This window comes from Cornus florida, unplaced genomic scaffold (assembly GCF_030987335.1).
Source record: "Cornus florida cultivar Cherokee Brave unplaced genomic scaffold, ASM3098733v1 CherokeeBrave_3.0.0_Hap2_Chr04, whole genome shotgun sequence".
NCBI lineage: Eukaryota > Viridiplantae > Streptophyta > Magnoliopsida > Cornales > Cornaceae > Cornus > Cornus florida.
The window spans coordinates 22,230,525-22,258,427 of record NW_026775574.1 but is presented as its reverse complement, the minus strand read 5'-3'; the positions used below and the strand labels follow the sequence as shown (position 1 = coordinate 22,258,427).

Below are 27,903 nucleotides of genomic sequence, written 5' to 3'. Positions count from 1 at the left end.
GGTTATAATATAGATATATAAATTCATATAGTTATATCAAGTTATTTATATGAATTAAATATTTGCAAAAAAAATTAAAAAATTTGTGAAGATACAATTAGACGTTGAGACATAATTTGTCTCAGGGGCGGAGGGAAGGGGGCCATCCGGCAATGGCCCCCTCCCCCAATTTTTTCACAAATAATTTTTTTTTTTTAAATTTTTTTTATTTATTTATGGTTACCTTATGGCTGCAAATAAAATTAATTATTACTCTTCAAAGTTGAATAAACCTCTTAATGCAACATACTTTATCCCCCATTTTTTTCTTTTTTGGTTACTCCGCCCTTGATTTGTTGTTTACATTTTAATTAATATATTAATAACAATTTTATTTAATTACAAAAAATATTTTTAGTTAATTTTATTAGTAAATAGACTCTTGTTTACATATTTATAGTTTAAAATATACTACTTTATTATTACTCTACAATTATATATAATACTAGAAAAAGGCATGTGTGATGCACGTATTGAATGTTTTGTAAATAATTTGATAGAGTTTTATAAAAAATAAAACAGTCAATTTGTAGTAGATTTTATAAAAATTATTTTATTTTCTTTAAATATATTCTTGTTTAATTATATTTTCTTTTATTAAAAAAATTCATAATAAATAGATAAATATGTAATATGTGTTAGAATTTTATAAAAACTCTTTTAAAAACTCTTTTTATATCAATTAATAAATATTTTTTATATTAATAATTCTTGTCTAATTCGATTTCAATAAATAAATAAATAGATAATTTGTGTTAGAATTTTATATAAATTCTTTTAAAACCTATTTTTATATCAATTAATAAATAATTTTTTATATTAAAAATACTTGTCTAATTAGATTTCCATTTATTAAAAAACTCAAAATAAATAGATAAATATGTAATATGTGTTAGAATTTTATAAAAACTCTTTTAAAAACTCTTTTTATATCAATTAATAAATATTTTTTATATTAATAATTCTTGTCTAATTCGATTTCAATAAATAAATAAATAGATAATTTGTGTTAGAATTTTATATAAATTCTTTTAAAACCTATTTTTATATCAATTAATAAATAATTTTTTATATTAAAAATACTTGTCTAATTAGATTTCCATTTATTAAAAAACTCAAAATAAATAAATAAATAGGTAATTTGTGTTAGAGTTTTATAAAAAATCTTAAAATATATCTTTGTCTAATGTATTAAAATTTTATTGAAAATAAAATAGGTAATTTGTGGTAGGGTTTTCTAGTCTAATTAGATTTCTTTTTATTAAAAAACTTATAATAAATAAATAAATAGGTAACTTGTGTTAGAGTTTAATAGAAATTCTTTTTATATCAATTAATAAATATTTTTTAGATTAAAAATTCTTGTCTAATTAGATTTCTTTTTATTAAAAAGCTCGTAATAAATAGATAAATAGGTAATTTGTGTTAGAGTTTTATAGAAACTCTTTTAAAACCTCTTTTTAGATCAATTAATAAATAATTTTTTATATTTAAAATACTTGTCTAATTAGATTTTCTTTTATTAAAAATACTTAATAAATATATAAATAGGTAATTTTTGTTAGAATTTTATGGAGACTTTTTAAATATTATATCTTTATCTAGTGCGATAAATTTTTATTAAAAATAAAATATGTAATTTGTGATTGAGTTTTATAGAAATTATTTTATTTTCTTTAAATATATCCTTGTATAATTAGATTTAATTTTATTAAGAAACACATAATAAAAGTTAATTTGTGGTAGACTTTTAGAAAATTTAATTTATTTTATATGTCAATTAATAAATATTTTTTATATTAATAATTCTTGTCTAATTACATTTTTTATTAAAAAATTTATAATAATAAATAGATAAATAGGTTAATTTAAATTTTATTATGTAGATTTTAGTGTTTTAAATATTTTTTATATAAATAAATAAATACTTAAATACTGAAACTCTTTGCACATCTAATAATAATATAAATAAAAAAATCTTTTTATATCAATCAATAAATATTTTTTTTATAAGAAACTCATAGTAAAAGCTAATTTTGGGTAGAGTTTTAGGAAAATTATTTTATTTTATATATCAATTAATAAATATTTTTTATATTAATAATTCTTGTCTAATTAGATTTTCTTTTATTAAAAAAATCATAATAATAAATAGATAAATATGTTAATTTAAATTTTATTATGTAGATTTTAATATTTTATAGAATTTATATATATATATATATATATATATATATATATATATATAAACTCTTTTCATATCAATTAATAAATATTTTTTTATATAAATAAATAAATACTGAAACTATTTGCATATATTAAAGAAAATCAAATTATACGAGTATTATTAATATAATTTTTTTTTATTAATTAATATAAAAAATAGATTTTAAAAGAATTTCTATAAAACTCTTACACAATTTACCTATTTTTCTATTTATTATAAGTTTTTTTTAAATAAAAGTAAGTTTAATTAGACAAGAATTATTAATATAAAAAATATTTATTAATTAATTTAAAAAGAGTTTTTAAAAGAGTTTTTATATAAAACTTTAACACAAATTACCTATTTATTTATTTATTATGAGTTTTTAATTAAAAAATCTAATTAGACAAGAATTATTAGTATAAAAATAATTTATTAATTAATATCAAAAATAAAATTATTTTTCTAAAACTGAACCACAAATTATCTTTTATTTTTAATTTTTTTAATAAAAGGTAATCTAATTAGATAAGAATTATTAATATAAAAAAATATTTATTCAGTGCAAGAAAAATAATTTTTTGTCATAAATTTTTTATCACGATTTTAAAATAATCTTTCTTTATCACGGTTTTAAAATAATCATAGTAAAAATTATACGATTATTGAAGAGCCTTTTTACCACTATCAATGAAAAATCATGATAGTAACTGAAATCGCGGTAGATCACTTTATCTTTTGGCGGGTCGTGAAATTTTCACTTAACTTGGCGGATCTTATTCCCGCTAGTGCCAATAAAATATTTTCTCTTTCTGAAAAAACCCTAGCGTCTCTCTCTATCTCTATATCTATCTCTCTGTGTCTCACACCGAGGCACCACCACCATCAACCCACATCCTCACACCATCACCAAGCCCTCGCTCTCTGTTCCAACCCCCCTGCCGCAAGCTTCTCCCGCCGAACCTCTTGGCTGCCGCTGCTGCTCTCTCCTCTCTTCTCGGTCTCGCTTTTTCTGGCCGATTCTCGGTCGAGGAGAAACCACATCTCTCCGCCGGCCACCACAGTTCCAGTTCCGGTCATCTTCTCCAGCCAAAAATTTCAGGCCGAGTCTCTCTCTCTTGTTTTTCTCTCGGGTAAGCTCTCTTCAACCTGAAATTTGATTTTTGGACTTTGATTTTGGAATGGGAATTTAGAATTTCCTACATATATATGTGGTTGTGTTTATTAGGGCTGTGAATGTATAAGTCTGTGATGTGAAAAAGGAGGATGGGCTATGGTAATGGAGAATGGACTAAAAAAAAATTCTGTGAAGGGCTTGTCCCTGATTTTTGAAATTGAGGTTGACGATGAATTGAATTGGAAATTCTAAATTGAATTGAATTGAATTGCAACTTCTTGGGCCTTTAAATTTCAGATTATATATACATGGCCTTGTGTTGTATCAAAAATTCTGGACTCTACTTGAATTCATAAAAACTGTAAGATGATTTTGATATAAATACATCTCTGTGACTATGCTTTTGAACTGAAATGGGGCTGTGAAATTTAAACTGAAATGATGTATATATCTTGTTGCCATGTTGAAAATTCTATGAAGCTTGAGACTATGTTTTGATATATACCCATACATTGTTTAGTGTTGAATGATCATTGGGGCTGAGGTTTTGAAACTGCTTGATATACATGTGTCCATTTATGTGTTTACAAAGCTTTTGGAAAATTGTGAATAGGCTACAGTATTTCGAATTTTCTTGTTAAAGCTATAATTGTGACTGAGATGGGTTATCTTGATTTTTCTGTTAAAACTCATGTATAAGAGAATTGATGAAGCTTTATATTTCAATTCGTCAATGACTCATCCCTAATCTATACAATCATTGAACGCTACCAGGTAGAGTATTTGTTTTTGACGAAGCTGTAACAGCCTAACGATGTCTTCCAGTTTTTGGGAGTTTTATTTGCTTTCTACTTCTTTTTCAATTTTGATTTTGTGAGTTAGATTATGAGATAATTGCATCTGACAGTGAGATTAGGAGTTATTAGGGTTTACCATTAATCAATTTCACTTATTGTTCAGTGAGTCTAAGAGTGCAGAATCATTCTCAGTCAAGTGTATAGCTAGATACAGGAGCTAGTGAAATTAAAATCTACATACCTTCAGGCATTTTGGTTTCAACTTTTGGTAACTCTATATTTGCAATTTCTTTTTTTGTGTCAAGTGTAGCTCCTTCCATATTCTGTTCATCTGCTTAAGTTCGAATTTTTTATTAATTATGTATCACAACTCCCTAAATAAAATTTCTCACTATTGTTGGTGAAAGCTGCCAACTTTAAAGATATATATATTTCAAGAATAGTAAACTTTCAGAGAGTAAATAGGAATTGAAGTGCAGCATTGTTCTTCTCAAAATCATTAATAGTTCGATTTTCATTCATTTTATAATTTGTGAATTGTGATCAGTCTTTTGCATCATAGAAATCAAGTTCTACTCTATTTTTCTTTTATAATTTTTAGCTATAATTGAGGATCATTTTTTCTTATGTACATGGATGTGTATGATTAAATGCCTTCCGTGGTTTCTTAATTCCCAGTTGAGTAACTTGATTTGCAGCTCTGTTTCATCAATTTTTAGAGTGGCAGGAAGGCTATTCTGATTCTTGACATGTCGTGTCGCTGAAACTTGCAAGCGTCGTCTAAAATTCGTTGCTTTGATTTGAAAGACGCATTTGTTAAAGCACTTTCAATTGCATGGCCTATCAAGTACATCAAAATTTGTAAGTTATATGGTCTTTATGTTTGATAAAATTCTTTTATGATTGCACATTTTTAATGCTTTTTATACTCATAATTAGGGGGGTCAAGTGCCTTTAAGTGACCAATTTTGCGGTGTATCTTGAACTTTATTACCTTATTGGTACATCGTCCCTTGTGGAGGCCATTTTTATTTCTTGTTTTAAAATGTTGAAAGTATGGGAGTATAAGATCATCGTATGTGGAGGTTTTGATTGATTGTTGTGGAGGAGAAGTTGTTGATATGTTGTTTGAGGAGTTAATGCAAGTTGGCAATTTAAATATTTTTTATGTATTAGTTGTTATTCATATTAATTCTTGAATTATTTGAGGAGTTAAAACATGGGCATGGTGATTTTTTTGGATTTTTTTAGGGAGAATTTATTCTTTTGCTTATTTCTAGGATTAGTTTCCACGTAGGATTAGATTTTAGTTTCCTTCTAGTTTAGATTTTCTCTGTTATAAATGTTTATGTATTGCAAGAGCAAGAATTTATAGGTTTTCTCTCTTGTTTTGTGGATTCAAAACACCTTATTCTGGAATTCAAAATAACCCGTTCCTTTTGAACGTTTGTCACTGTAAAAGAGAGATATTGACATAATGCTGAAATGAAGGAGCTGAACTCTTTAAGAGTTGTTGAATAATATGTGCAAAGAGAGTCTTTTTGACAGAAAAATAATAACTATAAAATAAATATACAATAAAAAGATAAAGAGTCAAGGTTTGAGGTCTCTTTTTTTCCTTTTATTTTCTTTTACTGTGGGATTCTTTACGATTAAAAAAATCATACGCTTTCCATGATTCTCCAAAGACTACAGATGATAGAATATCAAACTAATAGTTGAACATGTGGTTGTAGATGATAGAATATCAAACAATAAGAAGAGTTCATGACATTTCTCCAATATAATTCGTGCTTTTCAGAGGTATGTAATTTATTTTTGCTGTTTTGTTATTATTAAAACTGTGCACTATTTGGCTTTGGTCTGCTTTGGGGATTGCAACAATTTCTTAAGATTTTATATACTTGTTTGGTTTTGTAAATTCTTTCTTATTTTTTATTTTTTATTTTGTTCCACCATTTTGCACTATTAAGTTGTTTTATGAAATAAAACGAAAATTTGAAGCTTATTATTATAAGAGAGGATGTACATGATCATTTGCATACGAATGTTCCAACTAATTGAATCTAAAGTATTTTAAAATGAAGAATTGTGTTGATAGCTCAAACAATTGATAACTTACGGATGATGGGTTACAATTATGTTGTGAATTTGAAATGAAAAGGAAAAGAAAAAAATAAATTAGTATAATCAGTTGATATTGCACCCATAATGTAAACATGTGGGCTTATTAACTATATGCTTTACCTCTGAAGGATGCAAAGTAAAATTACATATAGGATTATATATTGTTATTAGTTTTTGTTTTTTTGGCTCATAGTTAATGAGAAAAGTGAAAACTCAATTTTTTGTCGCACCATCAAATAGTTGTTAACATCTAAATATTCCTTCTTTTCTTTTTTATTATTGCAGATCTTAACTTGTTCAAAAAAGGACGCGGAGGGTCACGTGGCCTTGAATATAAAATAATATATAAAAAAAATGGTGGCAGAAAACCTCGTATTACCTTGAATATAAAATAATATTAAAAAAATGGTGGCAGAAAACCTCGTATTACTTTTCAATTCAATGTAAGCTACTTAATGAAGTGTTATATTCTTTTTAATTAATTAATTAAAGATTGTAGGATATCAGAGTCTCATGTCAATTAGTTCTTTGCAGGAGGGTCTGGTCAACAATCTTTCCTTACTAGCTCAATCGATTTTGGCCTCGTAGACCTCTTCTATGGGTGCTACTTGTCACTTAGTAAGGTATATTTATTATATGATACTACTTAAATTTAGAGCTTATAAAAAATATATTAGTATAATAGAATAAAATAAAATAAAAAGGAGATGACTCAATAAAAGAAATGTTTTGAAAAATAATAAATATTTTCCTTAATAAATAATGGATGTGTTCCATCTAATTTGATAGTTTGTGTTGATGCTTTCATCTACGGTCCGAATTGTCACACTTAGTAAGTTACATTAATAGTTTAGAATTGTTTTCCCGTTTTAATTTGATTTAGTCTCTGTTGATACTTTGCAGTATTCTATAATTGACTATTTGAGACTACTCTGAGAATTAGGCTTAACTTTGATCCATTTTTTAGTAAAAATCACATTAGAGAATACACTAAACATCCTAATTTTTTTGTAGAGTTGATGTAGTTCAAAGAGTATTTTGCCACAAAGTGATGGTTGTTGAGTGGTTTAATGTAATTTGGCATAATGGAAATAAACATCCTATTAAAGTATAGTAATATAGTACTAAGTTGTGTGTGTGTATTTGGTTTGATATAATAAAAAAAGTCAAGTTACTTAATTCTCAAGGATTATCTTAATTCTCACCAGGATATCAAGTTTTCTAAAATACTCTTTAAAAATTTATTTGAGTCTTCAAATTCTAATCTCATTTTTTCTTTTTCTTATTTTTTTTTGCAGGTTTTACATTGATTGCAATCTAGCTCCCCTTTTGGATTTTGATTTCTTTTGGGATTTTGATGTGTATGCACTTAGTATTGTATAATATCGGATTCAGATATTAACATTTTGATATGTGCTGGAATTATCATTTTAGATGATTTGCACATTTTAATATCTAAATTCTTAATGGAATATGTGTTTTATCTTCTATGTTTGATTATCAAATATATTGATTTTGAGTGATATGTTTAGATCTTGGTTTAGATTGTTTACTTATATTTTAATTTAATTTATAAGTTCCAAATTTTAAATAGGTGAAAACAAAATTATATTATTGTATTAATGGCAAGATATATTATTTTGTCACAATATTTAACCTTATAGTGACAATGTATTTGTCGCAACATAATATATATATTGCGACAAATAATTTTGTCATAATAAAATAACTTATATCGACAATTAATTTTGTCACAATATGTCTCTATATATTGTGACGAAATTTTTTTCACAATAAAACCAGTTATATCGACAACTAATTTTGTTGCAATATGTCTGTATATATTGTGACGAAATTTTTGTCACCATAAAGAAGCTTATATTGACAATAATTTTGTCTCAACATGTTATATATATTGTGACCAAAACTTTTGTCACAATAAAGTAGTTTATAATGACAATATTTTTGTCATAACATAGGATGTATATTGTGACAAAAAGGTTTTGTCATAATAAAGTAGCTTATAGTGACAATATTTTTGTTACAACATAGGATGTATATTGTGACAAAACCTTTTGTCACAATAAAATAGCTTATAGCGACAATTTTTGTCACAAAAGATTATACATATAATGACAAAAATTACTTTGGTCACAAAATAGTAACAAACAGCGACAAATTTCATAGGTGTGGAGGTTTTTAGGCAACAATTTTGAAATATTTTACGACAAATATTTTGTCGCAATTTTTATTCATTTTGTGACAAAAAATATTTTGTCACAATATATCTCACCTTTAGCGACAAATCAATATTTGTCACAAAAAACATATTGTGACCGGCTTCTAGCGACAAACTGGTGACAAATTTTTTTTTGTCGCGATAAGATTATCGCGCCAAAATATGTACTTTTAGCGACAAATTCGTTTGTCGCCAAAGACCAAATTTGTTATAGTGACAAAACCGGTGCAGACATCAACTTAGTCTTCAGTTCCTCAAAAGTTTTCTGACAATGTTCATTCCACACGAACCGTACACCCTTCTTAGTCAAATGAGTGAGTGGCCCCGCTATCTTGGAGAACCCCTGGATGAATCTCCTGTAATACCCTGCTAAACCAAGGAAACTCCGAATTTCAATAAGTGAAGTAGGTTGTCCACACTCAACCACCGCTGAAACCTTGGCCGGATCCACCGCTATTCCCCTTTCTGACACCACGTGCCCAGAAATTTCACCTTCCGCTGCAAAAATTCACATTTCTCGAACTTGGCATACAACTGGTGCTCACGAAGCGTCTGCAAGACTATCTGAAGATGTCTAGCATGATCGTCCTCTGACCTCGAGTAAATCAAAATGTCATCTATGAAGACAATGAAAAATTGATCCAAGTAAGCTCTAAAGACTGTTCATTAAATCCATGAAAACCGCTGGTGCATTAGTCAACCCAAACGGCATAACCCGAAACTCATAAGACCCATATCTAGTGAGAAACGCTTGTTCTCGGAACATCTTGCTCCTGAACCCAAAGTTAATGATATCGAGACCGCAGATCAATCCTAGAGAAGTACGTAGCTCCCTTCAACTGATCAAAAAGATCATCAATCCTGGGTAACGAATACTTGTTACGAATAGTAATCTTGTTTAACTCCCTGTAATCTATACACAGGCGGAGCGAACCATCCTTCTTTTTCACAAATAAAACCGGTGCTCCCCAGGGTGAAGTACTCCTGCGAATGAAACACCAGCTGAGTAACTGCTGAATCTGATGCCTCAGCTCGTGCATCTCCACCGGTGCCATCCTATACGGTGCCCTAGCAATAGGCGTAGTGCCTGGAGCTAAGTCAATCACAAAATCGATCTCGCGACTAGGCGGCAACCCTGGAATCTCCTAAAATACATCCGGGAAATCCTGCACAATTGGTATGTTATCTAATGATACAGTAGTCCCTTCCTCCGTTTTCTCCTCCACATGGAACAAATAGGTGCTAATGACTGTGATACCCCCGAATTTCCGGATACGGGTTAGTCAGGCCCACGCCCGACTATTTGAGGATATCAAACCATTTAGTAATAAACGAACACAGAATATAACTAAGGAAATAGGAATAAATAAAAATTTGCTGAAAAGAAACTAGAATGATAATTCAAATACTGAAACCTCATAATCAAATTAAATTAATAAAGAATTATTCTGATACATCCAAATTCTCTATTTCTAATACAACTCGGGAATCCATCTAGTGGACCCCTAAAAACTCCAACACTGAAATCATCAACTGAAGAACTCCACTGCTAAATCATGAAGAAGCTCCTACGTCATCGGAAGAATGAGAAGTCGTTCTGCTCAGCACAAACAAGATCTAAGACCTCGAACCGTCCGTTACCTGAAAAATAATAGTGGGTCAGGCCCACGAACAAGTTCTATCCTAACTACAATCCAAACAGAGACCTGATACGCAGATACATCCTAAATGTCTCAACCATATTTATTTAGTCCGTAATAGATAAATATATATCCACACTACAGGACTCTCATTAAACTATGCTGAGGGTCTCAACCTGAATAGAATGCAACATGCAATACGCACCTGAGTGGGGATGACTACCTAAACCTAACAGGGTATACCTCAACCAACATAGCTAGTTACGCATCCTACTACATATACGCACCCTAACCGTCGACTATGAGACTCAAGCTCAGATCGCAGTACCATAATTTATATATATAAATTCCCATCCAAACCAATGTAGTGCCGCTCAATTGTCGTTGCCATGACGCGACATAAAATTAGGATTTAAAATGTTTTAATTAAATCCCTATCCCAATTCTATATATGAGTTCCCTCCAAATACAATGTTGTGCTGGTCAACGGTTCATTGCTCAAGACACAACATGTAATCAGGATTTAAACGTTTTAGTTAAAACCCTATCCTTCCTAATACAGAAATATAAACAACCATCAAGTATGTCGTTCAACTGTTTTAGTTGACAAGACATAAAACCATGTAGGATTTAACTATTTTAGTCAATCCATTCCATATGTATGAATGGGTAGGAATTAGCGTTGTGATCTAATCCATCCCTCCGTATGACACCGTCCCATACCGGTGCATACATGCAAATGATCCGTAAGTGATGCAACATTTATGCAGTACATCAAATAAATCCACACATTCCACATAGTTGATAAACAGAATTTAAACAGTTCGTCAACTACAAATCCATAACCAAAATCCATGTAATAGATAAGACAAAGTTTAATAGTTCATTTATTCAAAATCCAGAATCTATCCATGTAGTTGATGATTTAATTCAGTTAACTTAAATTTCAACTAATTCATAATACAGTCCAGCAGTTGACAACATTAGAAATCAGTAAAATGTCCATTTACACATCTGAGAATGATAAAATATAACTCAGAAAATCCACAGCTCTGATCCATCGTTGGTGGAACAGATAGAACAGTTTAACGATTAAAATAACAACCTCCGTCTAATTAATGAAACCTAATTAACTAGTTCCTTAATTAAGATCCAACCTATGCACAAATAAGGTCTAACAAATACGTGACCCTATTACACGTCCAAAATAGGTTTTAAAATCACAATATTGTCCAAGAAATTTCTAAAATTAATTCTAACAATTTAGTTCCTTTTATCCATTAATAGCATACTAGGTTGCATCTTTGTACACTGTTTTATTGTTTTAGCATCGAGCCATAGACTATGTTACAAGTCTAATTTGTTAATTAAAAGACTCCCTCATACATCTAAAATTTAATTTAGAATCATATTATAGCACCTTAAATCGTCAAATTAAAATTAAACAATTTAACTTCCTTCCAGCAGTTAACCGCGCGCAAGTTGTTAAATAGCACACTGTTAATTCCATTAATACAAAGAGTGTATTTTATGCAATCCAAGACCTTAATTACATCATAAATTAATTATTGAAACCCCCATTAAAGTTTTAAAACTGTTCAGAAACCCTAAGAGCCTAAACAGTTTTTGAAAACTTATAGTACGCTTCAAAATGAAAAGAGTCTGCTTTAAAAAAAAATAGAGTAGGCTCAAACCAACATTGAGCCGGCTCCAAAAACTTTTGGAGCAGGCTCAAAGTGTTTGGAGCCGCCTCCAAAAAGGGGAAGCCCACTGTTCCGCTTTCTTCTTCGTTTCCGATGATCTGCTTCGACCCCGGCCACTTTCTACTCTTCAGTTGGTTTCTAAAACTGATCCTAAGGTCTTATTAATACCAAATAGCATCCCAATGGTTTGATAACACAATTGGAAACAATTACAGAGACTAAATTTGCAACCGAACTATTTATGCTTTAGGAACAAAACTGAAACTATTTTGCAATAACAGTTCCATTCCCCCTCTGTTCCTCTTCACTACTGAATTTAGGAGTTCTATTTAATCCCAGTATCATCCCCATGATTTATTTGCAGAGGTTAAAGGCAATTACAGAAACTACAATTTCTAATAACATAACATGCTTAAAATAGAAAAGTGAAACAAGACTTGCATGCGTTATAACAGAGTTGATTTTAACACGTAAAGATCTTCAATATACATATAGTAAGCATGTAAATTCTAATTAATAATTACTTAAACCCTAGAGACTATCTAGGTGCACAGAACACGAGCCAACGGGAGAGAGAAAGAATGGAACTTGTCTTACAGTTTTGGAACAAAACCATGTCGCCGTCTTCCTAAGTTTTTCCTGCGATAATGACTGCCATCAAGGACTCCCTTGATCCGGTTCTAACTCTCGAATGGCCCTCAACCTTCCTCCTTGGATCGGCCTAATTCGTTGGCCAAAACCCCAGCTTCTTCTCTCACAGTTTCTCTCAAAACTCCCTAAGACTTCTCTCTGCCTCCACTGCTCTACGAACCGAGTTCTAACCCTTGGCAAATAATATAAGGTTCTATATATATAGGTTTAAGACAAACCCTACTCCTATTGTTAAACCTACGTCTCATAAGAAAATACTAATAATAATATTAATAAAAGAACACCCAAAGCATAATACAAATATTAAAGTCGGCCCTTAAATATATGTATGTATATATATATATATATATATATATATATATATATATATATATATAATTTCATTTATACTATATATATATAAATAAATTAACTACTCTTATTAATATAATTATTTACTATACTAATAAATACCAAATCCCTAACTATACATATATACTCATATCCAAATATATATATGTACCAATATCTATGGGTAATATCCATACCCTTTTTACACCCTATCCAAGTAGTCCATTACTATATCCAAATCCATTCTTTCAAACATAAAAATAAAACAAAAATAAAAATACACATCAAAGTCAAAGTAAAATAAACTGCATTCAACACTTAAGCACACACAAGTTAAAACAATTAATTCACTTACACATCCAACAGGAAAAACCATCTAAACATATAGCCACGTAAGCACCTAAAAATAATAAAATAAATAATAAAAATAATGAAATGAATAATAAAATTTCAATTATATCCCTTTTAAAACTAGGGGTATTACAATGACCCCGTTAGAACGCGGCATAGCGACGATGTACATATCCTGACCAGGTACGGTGAACACAATAGACCTATCAAAACAATTAACTTGGGCATGGTAGTGAGACAACCAATCCATCCCAAATATCACATCATAAGTGTGCATGTCCAGGACTTACAGATTGGCTAGAAATCTGAGTCTACCAATGTCTAGTGTCACAGGCCTATCACTCTCATGTAAAATGGTTGTATCGCCCAATGGTGTAGAAATATTCTGAGGTCTACTGCATACCCGAGTCGTCATCCCAGACAAAGCAACAAAAGACCTAGCTACAAATGAGTGCGTAGCACCCATATCAAATAAAACACGTCCAAGTAAACCATGAATAGGAAACTTACCCTCAACAGCCTGAGGTGCCTACATATCCTGTGGCATGGGGTTGTACACCCTGCCATAATGTAGCTACTACGGTGCTTGTCCCTGAGGCTGCGGCGGTGCCAGTAGTGTCGGATATGTCTGTCCCTGAATCTGTGGAACCTGTGGAGCTGGTAAAGGCACTGGCGCCCTCTGCCCCAACTGCACATGCTCTCCCTGTCCCTGTTTTGCTCTAGGACACTACCTAGAAATATGACCATACTCTTCACAAGTGTAGCAACTACTCTAGAAAGTACCAAATGGCCTCCTCTGTCGGTTAGCCTGTGGCTGACCCTGTCCTGCCTGTGGTCCCCCATTCTGCTATCGCTGAATAGATGCCACATCCCTGGGAGCATCTAAACCACTTTTGTGATTCTTCCAAGGCTGTTGTCCCTGGAATTTGCCCTTATCGTTCTGTCGGTGACCATTCCCATTTCCTTTCTCAACTGACTGATTCACAGAGTTTTTGTCACCCCGCTTCTCACCCTTGGCCTGTCTGAAGTCCACGGTCAACTGATAGTACTGTAGAGCGGCGTCTACCACCTGAGCATAGGTAGTATAAGCTGGACTACCTGTGATAGCTCTCTTGATAGACCACATCAGTCCCTTAACGAAACTATTGCGCTTCTTTTCCTTTGTATCCACCTCCTCCGGTGCAAAAAGAGATAAGCGCGTGAACTGCTGCTCATACTCTGCCACTGTTATGTTTCCCTGCTGCAGATTGAGAAACTCAGTCTTCATGGCTATCCTAACTACATAAGGAAAATACTTTTCTTCAAAGTGTGCACTGAACTCATCATAAGTCAGTGCCATCATTTCCTCTACGGTGGTAACTGATTCCCACCACTGTAGTGCATCTCCAACTAGCTTGAAGGTGGCAAGCATCTGTTTCTGAACCTCCGTGCACTGAACCAAGCGAAGATGTCGCTCGATGTCCTGTTTCCACTAGTGAGCTGCTCTCGCATCGGTGGAGCCTGTGAACTCAGGTGGGCCCCCCTTTGTGAAAAAACTCCTGGCCTTCTCCCAAGTATCAGTCTGAACAATTGGTGCTGGTAACGGTACCGACTGTACCTGAGGCTGATTCCGAAGTACAGCTGTTACCCCAGCTTCTATAGCCCGAGCAATGAGATCATTAATGTGAGGAGGATACTCTGAATCTCCTCTCTGATCCCGAGTCTGTTGAACTGCCTCCTGCTCCTCCTGAGATTGACCCTCATCCTGAAACCCAAGCCTTTACTGCTCTTCCTCCATTTGCTAACGCCGTAGGAGATATTGTTGCCTACATGCCACTCTCCTTTCCTTTCTAGATCCTCGCATGCTCTGTCCGTTTCTAGTGTTAACCATCTGTCCATTAAATTTAAACATCAATTGTTCCATAAGTGAGCATATTAAATTAACATCTTTTAACATGCTGATTTTACACTACCCAACCAACAATCCAGCAATTGACAATACGACAATATATGCAGAGATTAACTTATCCCCAGAATCCATATAATTGAGAGAACATGATTAAAAGTCTACATCAATTAACTCCATAGCAAGCATAATAAACCTTAGCCAACTATCACGCTTATATTTCTAGTCCAACACTTGATTCGATAACTGCCGAAATCTAAACATCAATAATCCCTTAACAAGCATAGTAAAAATATATAGATTTTAACAATGCTTATTTTGTACCACTAATATATGATTAGAATCTGATAATCATTTACAGAAAATTGCTAGAACAACCTAAGCAATTTAAATCATTCGCATTCCGCTAACAATTTGTAACTTTGTTAAGAATTGTGTACTGTTTAACCTATAAACCCTAAGTGGTTTATTATCCATTCCCACACCCTCTGGAGCCTTAATATGATCACAGAACTCATTTAATCTCTCATGTACAGTCCCTAAATACTCCAAAAAGTTCAAAAACTAAACCCAGAAGCAAAAATACACCAAGCTAGCATCAAAAGAAGGTAGAGCCGCCTCCCCCACATGGGGAGCCTCCTCCATAGCCCTTAGAGCCAGCTCCACCCTTGTGGGGAGCCGATTCCACCTCAGTTTGCCCAGTTCTCTCTTCTTCCTTCACCAGTTTGATCTCCGGCGGTTTCCATCACTTCCGTCCTCCATTGTCAAGGTTTCTACTGATTTAAAATTAGGTTCTAGTGTTCCAGAGAGTCTTAAAACCATTCCTCAATAATTAACTTCAATTAGAATAAGAAGAATGCAAGAAACATTAACACAAGAAACTAACAGTTCATACAAACATACTGCTTAGAACAATTCAAACATGCGAACCAGTTTAATATTAACATTTATTTACACCTGGAATTGTATTAGAGATGCAAAGAACACAAGTCTTAGGGATAAAGTTAGGAATAGAACTTGCCTTACACCGACGTCGTCCTAAAGTCTCCGGCCAACTCTCTGTTTCTTCCCTTTGTTGCTTCCCAGATTTCTTCAAACTGTTCTCTGTCTTATTATGTCGTAATATGATTCTAAAACCCTAGGCAGACACCTTAGGTGAATATTTATAGGCTACACTAATCCTAGGCTCAATTAAACCATAATCTGATTTACTCGGCCCATAGAACAACCTAGGTTAAAACTATGTCGGCTATGAACTGTGTATACTATATGTGCAACCAACCCTATCACGTTAAAAACTAATTAAATTTAATTAAATAAGTCCAGTAAATAAAATCTTAACTAAATTCAATGCACACAATAATTAAATAACTAACTACAATTAAATCAAATACATTAAAACAATTAAATAATTAAATTCAATTAATTCAAAAACAATTAAATAATTAACTACCATTAAATCAATTAAATTAACACATAAGCACTTCAGCAACTAAAAATGCAATTTAAACAATAACGTAAATACCAGGACTATCCTTTTGAAATTGGGGGTATTACAGTTGTCTACCTAGTATGGGTGCTATGGGGAAATTAAAGATCTTTTATACTGGTTGATGATTGTGACTTTTGGTACCGTGTTATTTTTAGCTTGTTACGAGTTGTATGATTGAGGAGTAATTGGGATTCTTAAGGCTGGTATGTGACAGTATAGTTATTGAGGTTGCATAGAGTGATAGATTGATAATGAGTGGATCTCATGATTATTTTGTGGACTGTGTGAGATTGCATTTGAGGTTTAGACCTGAGGGCAGGAACGACGTCTGTATTGAGATCAGATCGATAATGAGAATTGCGTGGCCCATCATTTCTTCTGAATCAGTCCCTCTTTAGCACAATGTCGGGTCAAATGTCAATGATTGTTTCGAATTGTCACGAATAATGAAAGAATGATACTGGGGGTTATGTCGGTGTGACAGTGTGGATTCAGGTGGTTGTCTCGGGTAACGAGGTGTGCTAGGTAAGACTAAGTATCCGATAACGGGTTTGTGGTACAATAATTAATTATTGAGGATCTCGTTTTGAGGATTTGTGTCCAAGATACAGGATAGTACGTTTTATTGTTCTGTTGACTAATGATTATGTAATCGTTGGGAAATCTGTTGTTTTATCTTCTTGAAGTTGTCTAGTATAATGATTGTTGTATGGTGCGGTTGGTGGTCGCTTGTACTGATATGTGATGGTGTAGCTGTGTGTTAGATGGCGAATATTGGTTTGACAGGGACACGTAGATTTGAGTTTGAGCTTGATTGTAAAATGGACGGGGTTCTTTGGTTGGAGTCTAGTGTATCCTTTAAAGGACGAGTTGAGATAGGATAATGTCATGTTCAGGGGTCATGTGACCATTTTTCTTTTGGCTCCGAAGCTTTGTGTAGCGGTGTAGAGGGCACAAATGTTGGTTTTAAGTTGAGTGTAGAATCCAGCGGGTTTTGTGTATGATGTGGTGAGTGATGAGCACCTTTATAGGATGGTGAGCATTGGGTTTTTCTGATAGCAGTGTATGATTGCCGATTGGCGTCTGGTGTCAAAGGCAATAAGGTTGTTGAGTTCCTAGCTTTGCGGTTTGGTGAGGTGTTCTAGGAAAGTGTGTGGCTGTGGTCTCCTTCTTTAAGGACAAAATCTTTTAAGGAGGGTAGAATGTAATGTTTCCGATTTTCGCCATTTTTCATTTTCTGGAATTTTTAGATTTTTCGAGAATATTTTCGTCTTTTCTCGTTTTGCGTGCCAGACACTGTGAAATGTGCCGGGTGTATCCGAAAGTTGATTGGGGCATTTCATTTACTTCAAGACTCTTTGAAATGTAAGGGTTGCCATTTCGTCATTTTTCAGTTTTCCAGACCGGAAAGTCCCGTGTGGGACCCCCTACTGGAATTGTTGCATACGGGAGTTTTGTTTGTGTCCAGTTGCGCCTCATTTATTGTATTTTATGTGTTTTGTGTGGTTGTGAATTATTATGTGTGTGTGTGTGTATTGGTAGTAGAAAAAAAAAAAAAAAAAAAGGAAAAAGAAAAGATATTTTTTAAAGTGGGACCCACCACTATTATATTTGTGGCCAAGAGGCCAACTTTGGCCTCACATTTCTCTCCCTTATTCTTTCTCCCCGCAGCAGTCTTTCCTTCCCTCTATTTTTTTCTTTTTCTTTTCTTAAGCTTTCAAAGCTTGATTAATTATCAACCGTTGTGAATTTTTGGGTGCGTTTGCGGCAAAACGGAGAGCTTGATGAGATCTACACATTGATGTAAGCAATTCCTCATTTGGCCAACCCTAGGAATTTCGAATTTTTGGACCCATTTGGGAGTTTTTGCATCTAAGTGAGGTAAGGGCCTCTAATCCATAATCTTCTTGTGCTTTTGTGAATTATCTTGTATAAATTGTTACCTAGCATATTTAATTTGTATAAATTCTTGCAAAAATTGCTTAAATGTTGTATATGGAATGTTTAATTATGTATTGAATGATGTGTTGTGATCGAACATGCTTGTATGGACTAAAATTCATGTTTTATAAGCTTACCATGATGGATTATTGTTGAATGAAAGTATGTATATATTTTTTTATTTACTTGTAAAGCATGCTATGTGGCTTAAGTTGAATTAATTGTATGAAAATGAGTATTGGCATGGTATGAAAAGGCATGATGCATTTCATGCATAAGCATTGGGTAAGGAAAATGGGAAAGTTATTTTGAAATGGAATGAAAAAGGTTTTGGGGAATTTTTTTTGAAAGGGTTTGCAAAAATCTGGCTGCTTAGGAGTTGCTTAGGGACCGCGGCGTTAGTGTGGCCTAGAGGGAACTGGGGAGATTTTCCTAGCGTGGTTGAGTTACTTGAGCCCCAAATGACGCTATAGAGTTGCCATGGGTAAGGGACAGTTAGTCAATCCGTCTCTTATGCTACAATGGAATTGTCATAGGACGGGTTACACTAACGGTTTGGAAATGATGATGGAAAAGGTTTTAAAAATAGGGAGCGACATTGCATGGCATGGTATGGTTCGTTTATGACTTGGATTATTGTTGTTGATGTTGTAGTTATATTTTTTCTTAGAAATGGCATGATCCGGGTTCTTTTTCCTATTCCTTGTTTGGATTCACGGGGTCATAAGAGGTGTGTCTTAGACACCTCCTATTGAGCCATTGTGCTCACCCCTTTATTATTAATATTTTTCAGGACACGGAAATGAGGTGGCGGATGACTATTCACCACAAGATTAGACAGGATTGGAGATTTATATTTTGCTATTTTTGTTTTAGAACTTTAATATTTTGTAAATGTAATTCTTAACTATTCTGTAAAACTTTAGTATAATTTGTATAATGTTGTAAATTATGGACTTTGATTTCAACTGTATTTCATGGACTGTAAATTGATGTAATTAGAGTATGTTCCTTGTAAAGGAAGATGGGACTAGGTAGTGGATTGGCGCTTCCATATTTTTTTGAAGGAATTGGAGAAACGAGACTCTTTTTATATGTATATTGTTGTTTTGGGAATGTTTTATATTATTTGCATTGTGCGTTGGGACATGATAGATTTGGTTATGGCTAAGTGAGGCCATTACATTTTTTTCATGCATTTCAACAAGTTGTGGTAGGACCCTTTTTAGCAGAGGTCATGCTGAATTTTTTATTATGACTAGTATCATTTTGGGTCGTTACAGAGCATGTGCCCAGGGGGGCACATGCCCGTCCTGAAATTTTTTTCCCCCTTATTATTATATGCATTTTGTTTTGAAAGTTAAAAAATGCCCCCCCTCAAAAATAATAAAACTAACTAAAAAGAAAAATTAAAGTGAAAATATGCTAGAATTTGCAAGGGCTAAAGGGAAAGATAATATTTAGTAGTGTGTCATGTATAGGGTTAGAGTCTAAAATGAAAGACAATTGTTAGTGGTTTGTTTGAGTGTTGAAGAGAAGAATACTGAATTATAATTTGTAGTTGGTATGTGTGCTGATCAAATTCTGAATAAAAACAGTGAAATCTTTGAATAAAATATTCATGCTCTCTCCGCCCTTGTCCTTGCTCCATTTTTCAATTTTATTTTCTGCAATTGCTATTTACATAGTTCAACATCATAATCAAAATTGGAAGGTGAGAATCGAAAGATAGAGATAGAAATCAGAATGAATCTTCTATTTTGCTATCAATCTATCATCGATTCACCCCTCAATTTGCAAGTTTTTCTCAAGTTTTTTCTCTCTAAATTTGCAGGTAAAACACGCTCAAATTTTTTTATATAGAATATGGAAACACCCCAATTTTATTTTGCTCAAATGAATCTATCATCTATTTTTGTAATTTCAATTTAGTTATGTTCTGTTCACAACTTCATATGAATCTATCTCATGAATTAGATCCAGAATATTAAACTGCTCCTTAAAAATTTTGTGATTTTCTTATAATTTTTTGTTTTTATTGTTTGCCTTTTGATATGAAAAAAATTATATGTGTCATGTTAGTTTTTTTTTTTTTTTTTTTTTTTTTTTTTTTTTTTTTTTTCTATCAAATACATTATGCCCCCCTCAGATATAATCCTGACTTCGCCCCTGACTAGAAGCAACCAGAAGTATCAATTTTTTGCTGATAATTTTGACTTCTTTTTCGGAAGCACTTCGCGACAATATATTGACAAACAAAAAATACGAAATAGAAGCCATTGACAAACATGTAGTTGGTAAATGAAAAAGGTTCAAGAAGACTCAAATATTTAATAATTTCTAAAATTCAGATCTAATGAACCTAGAAGAAAAAAGAAATTGTAGTTGTTTTGTAGCCAAACTGCAACTTTTGGAATTGTTTATATTTAGACTTTTGTGAAAAAGAAGTCACACCTTTTTTCCAAACAAAACCACGACATTGCAAGCCCAAAATGGGTGAATAAAATAGTAGTTGTCTCTTTCAAACCACTTCATTTTATGCGTCAAATTGACTCTGTCAATGAAGTTAGTGCACTCACTAACTTGCAATTCTTGATATAATATATTTAGGTCACCCACCTTCCTCTGTCGTCAACATTATGCCCCTTGTTTTTGACGCGGTAGGGAAATGACACTAAAAATGATTATCAACAAACCATCATTAACACCATTTTTCCAATTTATTTTTCAAATTCAACTTCTGTAACAAAGAACATAAGCTGCCCTCTTTCCTTCAAATATTATACGCAATATATATATATATATATATATATATATATATATATATAGGTCGCGACTTATACGCAAGGTGTCGGCGGTTCGTAATCCTTTTTTAAAAGTTCGATAATTTTATCCAAGAACGGGCCGATTCGATCGGTTTACACTGATATTCGTCCGATTCCGTTATATCGCGATTGATACCGCAACTGTAAACCATGGGTATGAGCTAAATTGATTCCTGAATAAATGTGTCTCCAATGCGTTGGTTCATAAAAAGATTTTGAAAGGTGAAACTTGATAGAGACTTGATTCAATGACCTTTAGCGAAATTGAATGTAATTCATAATTCTGTTGTACTTTTTAGAGAATTCGAGTCCTTGCGTGAACAAATTGAAGATGAGTTATTTGTCCCGGCAAAATACATATATATATATATAACTTCTTAGAGAAAATTACATGTGAAACTTTCACTGCTAGTGGCTTTATAACTGAATTTGATAAAAGTCTTCTGTCCGACTTCTGTATCTTATGGGTGACAACTCAAAGCCCCTGTTAATCTCGAATTAATAGTATATATTATAATTATAAAATATAGATATCATTACCATATTCACTAATACAACATAAAAAATTATTATTGAAGATCTACCAATTCAACCTTTTTGTCTATGGTGATAGAGTTTCGAGTTGGAAAGGGTAAAGCCATCTAGCTTCTGCTGCCCAGCTCAATTTATTAATCAATTAAGGTACCAAATTGCCCCTAATATGCTGTTAAAATTTAATACTAAGATGAGGGTATATTAGTCATTTCAAACAAAACGCCCGGGAAGGCTTAAAATCATAAACAACTAACTGCTCTCCTTTGAAAGTGTCAGCAACCAAACTACACCAAAACCAAAAGCACACCCCCTTAGACATTAAACTTACAGTATGCCCAAAATACAGAAAAGAACAATTGATTCAGTTTCAAACCTCTCTACAAATTTGTTCAGACTTTCATGGCTTCAATGTTCCGGCAACGGATAGTTCTCGGCCTATTCTTTGTTTTCTCCATTTCCACCATTAGTTCTCTCTCTTCCGGTCAGTCGAATTCTCCCCAAAACATTGAAACTTTCTATCCATTTTTGCTTCCACCTATTCCCTCAACGCCAAATTCTCCTAACAATCAGTCCATCCCCTCTTCCTCGCTGCCAATAAATCCACCGCCGCCGCCACAACTGACTCTCCTGCCACCACCACCGCAACAAACACCTTCAAAGTCATCAACAAAGAAGGCTGTTATTATAGCAGTAGTAGCAACCGCGGCAAGCACTATAGTCATATCCGGCCTATTTTTCTTCTTGCTCCTGAGCTACGCGCGGCATAGGAGGAAGAAAGTTGGTGGCACTAATACTAGTTCCCATGGGGTTGAGCCTGCAGCAGTGGTGGCTCGCGATGAATTCACGCGATTCAATGGAAATCTCAAGGGGATGATTGTGGATGAGGATGGTTTGGATGTGATTTATTGGAGAAAACTTGAAGGTGCTAACAACAAGAACAGTTTCAATAAAGAGGCCTTCAAGGGGACCAAAAATGAAGGTAAAGAAGTCAAAAGGATGATGAGTAGAGGCAATCGAAGCAAGAAATCCGAGCCTCCCATACAAGAAATGCCCTTGCTTAGAGGCAAGTCTTCGACTTCCAACAATCAAGTTTGGCCTGAATTGGAAGACTCGAATCAAGCTACAAGGGGTTCCTCACCACCTTCACCGCCTCCTGAACCACCGGCACCTAAACCTCTGTTGGCAATTCCAAAAACAAAAAGTCCTCCACCACCTCCCCCTCCTCCACCAATCCTGGTAAAGAAAAGTCCTGCACCGCCACCGCCACCACCGCCAAAGGCAGGTGGTTTGACATCATCCTCAAAACCACCACCAATTCTCATAGGTGATGATAAACAAGGTGAGTCTTCATCCGGAAATGGTCAGGTTAAACTGAAGCCCTTGCATTGGGATAAGGTGAATGCTAATGTTAATCATTCAATGGTTTGGGACAAAATTGATGCTGGTTCTTTCAGGTAATAATCTTCTGCAAGATATGGATTTTTTCTCAAATTTTTTGCAGCACCACCTCTTTGATTTACTGTTTTTGTCAAAATTTGTTGATTTTCCAATTCAGATTTGATGGTGATCTTATGGAAGCCCTCTTTGGATACGTTGCCACCAACAAAAAATCCCCTCGAAGAGACAGCAACTCATTGAGTCCAAATAGTGGCAGAGCAAGTCCAACCTCTCAAGTTTCCATCCTTGATGCTCGAAAGTCACAGAACACAGCAATTGTGCTCCGGTCCCTATCCATTTCTCGCCAAGACATAATCAACGCGCTCATGGAAGGCCAAGGTCTATGCGTGGACATTCTTGAAAAGCTCACCAAAATAGCCCCTACAAAAGAAGAGGAATCTGAAATCCTCGCGTTTGAAGGAGACCCCGCGAGGCTTGCTGATGCTGAATCCTTCCTCTACCACCTTCTCAGAGCCATTCCATCAGCTTTTACTCATTTCAACGCCATGTTTTTCAGATCAAATTATGACTCGGAGATTCTCCACCTCAAAGAATCTATACAAACACTTGAATTGGGCTGCAAGGAGCTCAAGACTCGCGGACTCTTCTTGAAACTCTTAGAGGCCATCCTCAAGGCTGGCAATCGGATGAATGCAGGAACTTCACGAGGCAATGCACAAGCTTTCAACCTCACTGCTCTTAGAAAACTCTCCGATGTTAAAAGCACTGATGGGAAAACCACTCTGCTTCGATTTGTGGTGGAAGAAGTAGTCCGGTCTGAGGGAAAGCGTTGTGTGCTCAATAAAAACCGCAGCTTGAATAGGAATAACAGCAGAAGCAGCAACACTAGTGCCCCAAACTTAGACAACCCAATGTCAAACGACGAAAGAGAGAAGGAATACACATTGCTTGGATTACCGGTTGTTGGAGGTCTTAGTTCCGAGTTTTCTAATGTAAAGAAAGCAGCCGCTATAGACTATGAGGCCTTTGCAAAGGCGTGCACGGCTCTCACAGCTCGTGTCAATGAAATTAGGCAGCTTGTGGCACAGTGTGAGACCAATGGAGGAGGATTTGTGAGAGAGATGAAAGTTTTTCTTGAAGCTACTGAAGACGAACTAATGGTAGTGAAAGAAGAGCAAATCAAGGTGATGGAGCTTGTAAAGAGAACAACTGAGTATTATCAAGCAGGAGCTGCAAATGATAAAGGGGCAAACACACTCCAATTATTTGTTATAGTTAAAGATTTCTTAGGAATGGTTGATCAGGTCTGCATTGATATTACTCGTAATCTGCAAAAGAGGAGGACAAGAACAGGAGGTCTCGGATCATCATCACCGGAGTCATCAGCATCCAGGATCTCAGTAAAGTTCCCTAAATTGCCGGCTAATTTCATGTCAGATAAGTCGAAGAGCAGCTATAGTGGTTCAGATGGGGATTCCTGAATAGGCCTCATTTACCGGTAAAGTACTGTACATAGATGAAAATGAGAGAATTGTGAACTCTGAGGTATACAAACATAACTTGATTATATGTCTTGATTCTTTTTCAAAATGTTAGTATGTATTCTTATATGAATTTATGATTTATTCAAGCTCTAAACATGCAGCAATCAAAGAGAAATGTGATCAAGAACAAAAGTGGGAAGAGCTTGTGAACTGTTGCCAATTCAACTAGTGACATCTTAGTTTGCTAGAGAATTTCTCAATATTGACAAAGGTAAAATATACATATATGTAATGGACTATGGATTGTAGATGAATCATGCAGGTGACATAAAATTTTTTTATGTATTTTGCTGGAAAAAAGTTCTACATATCTTTATGCATCACAAAACAGAATTGTAAACATTTAGTTAGGAAAAAAAAAAAAAAAAAAAACTGTTAGAAGACAGAAATATGAATGTTGTGGCACATGATTTTTAATAGGCCAAATTTTAGTATCATCCAGGGTGGTTACTGTAAGTTGTCACCTTCAGAAGATGAGATCAGTTATCCACTAAATTGTCTAAAATAGAATATCAAAATTTAGAACTACAAAAAAGAAGATCCCAAGTCCAATGATACAACAGATGAAAATGACAAAACAAGAATTATAAAAAGAGTTTAAATGGTTTTTTGTAATCTTTGAACTAATCAAATGCCACATAATTAATCCAAGTTAAGAATGGAAGAACCAAACAACGGTCCTTCCATAACCACAACCTATAAATCTAACATAATATAATATATTAAGGTGCAGGTCACAGGAATTTCATGCTCTCCATATAGTTTGACTATTGTCTATATAATGCACAGATATTATAATTGTGACATTTCTCAACTTTTTCTCTTTGTATAATTGTGCAAGACAAGAGGATTTTGTCAACATTAATAATATATTTGCAAGACAAGCACAAGAGCACAAATAATTTTCCAAAGATAGAAATCCCAATTCTCACTCTATAAAGTTGCTAAGATTTTCAAAATAGGAACATGATAGTATAATTCTGAAGATTTATTATCATTCAAGGTTACTTAGAAGCCACTATTTCAGAAAGTGATTTTAAAGTCAGAGTTTGAACTCTCCATACATTAGAGACACTCAACTAGGAGTGATGTGGGGTCCAGTTGAGTATCTATTGAATGAGAAACCTTCGACTCTTTATTTGGTTCAAACTTTTTAGTGTGAATTGCATTACTTTTCAGAAAGTTGCTTACATCACGCGAATAATTAATTTCATATATTCCTCCATACATCAAGTTAAATTCTTTCAGAAGTTATGAAATGCAAATTCCAAAATGGACAAGAGGACTCTAACCTCCATACATTAGACACAGTCAACTAGGAATGATGTGGGGTTCAGTTGGATATCTATTGAATGGGGAGCCTTCGACTCTCCATTTTGTTCAAACTCTTCAACATGAATAACATTACTTTTCGAAAAGTTGCTTATGTCGTGCGGATAATTAATTTCATACATTCCTCCATGCTTCAAGTTGAATTCTTTCAGAAGTTATGAAATGCAAATTCCAAAATGGACAAGAGGACTCTAATCTCCATTACCTAACAAGCATAGAATTTTCATGACAGACCATCATCTTTATGGTGACCTACTTAATTGGACTGATGCCCACTAACTATGGACAATAGGCTCATCCTTGAGCAAGACATCAATTATCTCTCCACTCCAATCACCACCAACACCAATGACTTGAATAACACTAGTGGTAGTTGAGTTCTATGTTTAAAGCTAATTGTTCTTTGCAATTATAATAACACCATTAGTTTTTTAAAGAAAGCACAAGAACCAAAAGAGTGAAGGATATATAAAAGCTTTTTTCCCACTGTTTCCAACCACTATTAGAAAAAATGATGATGACTCCTCAATGTTGGTGAAATGGTTCTATGGTAGTTCAGTATTAGAAGTTTCCACGTGACGATACATCGTTCGAACATAATTAATTTAAGAGCGTTGAAAGATCGAGTTGTACAGGGTTCTCTTGAATGCACTTAAATGAGGTCCAAATAAATTCCACTTAAATGTGTCAAAAGAGAAGCTCTCTTTCTTTGGAAGGGATAATCATAATGTAAATCAATCTTTTCCGAATTTTAATATAAAAGAGTCTTGATTTTCTTGTCAGAAAGAAATTAGAGATTAAGATAATACAAATCTCTCAATAATTGCAATTGTGAACTGGAAATCAATCATAAGTCAAAACAAAAAAGATAATTCCAAACCATGATAATTTGTATGAAAATGTTACAATTTTAATCATATTTAATTTTCTTTTTTTTTATATTATTATTAAACAAGTAGCCTGTGCAAATATACCGAGTCTTACTTTACTGTCCTGGTACAAATAATTATACATATATGATATATGTATCATGTTAACTCAGTGTTAGAAAGTGACAATGGGACATAAGAACATTTAGCATTTTTAGTTTTGCCAGCCTTGAATTGATGTCTTTTATAGTACTCCAACTTGTGGCCTTAATTCCTAGTATATCTCTTCATCCATCCAATCCAACGAGAATCAATGCCCTAGAAATGTGGTTGGATTATTAGGTTAGGCTTTAATGATCATTTTTAACTGACAATAGGCCAAAATTTTCAAAATTTAGTGCTTCTACCACTGATTCATTTACTGATTATTTCTCATTGTACCAAAGGTTCAATTATACACATCATTGCCTGTAACAAACATTGACATTCAATCAATTCATGAACCACACTAAAAGACCAAAAATAATCATATAATAGGAAGATAAATAAAAACTGCATAAGCCAAAATTATCCTAATTCAAAGAAGAGGTGCATGCATTTCTCGCGGTCGCAGATACGATGGTCAAACTTAACTTTTGATATTATTTTATACGAAGTGATTAATGTATGATAGTCATACTTAACTTTTGATTTTATTTTATACGAAGTGATTAGTGTCATACTTTAAATAATTCAACAGATGACATTACACTTATTCATTTGAAGTTTTATTATTACACCATGTATTGTTCATTTGAATTTAAAACTCATGTACAAATATTGACCGAGGCTATGTTCTTAAACAGAGTCGAGGCTATTTCCTTAAATAGAACAGTACGTGTAA

At 33.4% G+C, this 27,903-nt stretch overlaps 1 protein-coding gene and 1 long non-coding RNA gene across 5 annotated transcripts; both read left to right on the top strand.

Annotated features, from left to right (window-relative positions):
* Positions 1 to 3,024: 3,024 nt before the first annotated feature.
* LOC132302977 (uncharacterized) lies at positions 3,025 to 7,776 on the top strand. Of its 4 annotated transcripts, none has more exons than XR_009481026.1 (6): positions 3,025 to 3,378; positions 4,838 to 5,020; positions 5,896 to 5,962; positions 6,572 to 6,729; positions 6,821 to 6,909; positions 7,585 to 7,776. It is a non-coding gene; the product is annotated as an uncharacterized LOC132302977 (long non-coding RNA). The 4 variants fall into 4 exon arrangements; XR_009481027.1 differs by having other exon boundaries at positions 3,026 to 3,378; positions 4,887 to 5,020; XR_009481025.1 differs by having other exon boundaries at positions 3,026 to 3,378; positions 4,858 to 5,020.
* A 14,386-nt stretch (positions 7,777 to 22,162) lies between these two features.
* On the top strand, positions 22,163 to 24,825 carry LOC132302205 (formin-like protein 4). Its single transcript, XM_059799076.1, has 2 exons — positions 22,163 to 23,331; positions 23,433 to 24,825. The coding sequence occupies exons 1-2, from the start codon at positions 22,277 to 22,279 to the stop codon at positions 24,754 to 24,756; spliced, it is 2,379 nt and encodes a 792-aa protein (XP_059655059.1). The 5' UTR covers positions 22,163 to 22,276; the 3' UTR covers positions 24,757 to 24,825.
* Positions 24,826 to 27,903: the final 3,078 nt, after the last annotated feature.

Coding starts and splice junctions, on each gene's coding strand:
- LOC132302205 (XM_059799076.1), top strand. CDS start 22,277: ATGGCTTCAATGTTCCGGCAACGGATAGTTCTCGGCCTATTCTTTGTT. Junction 23,332..23,432: donor ATTGATGCTGGTTCTTTCAG/GTAATAATCTTC, acceptor TTTCCAATTCAG/ATTTGATGGTGATCTTATGG.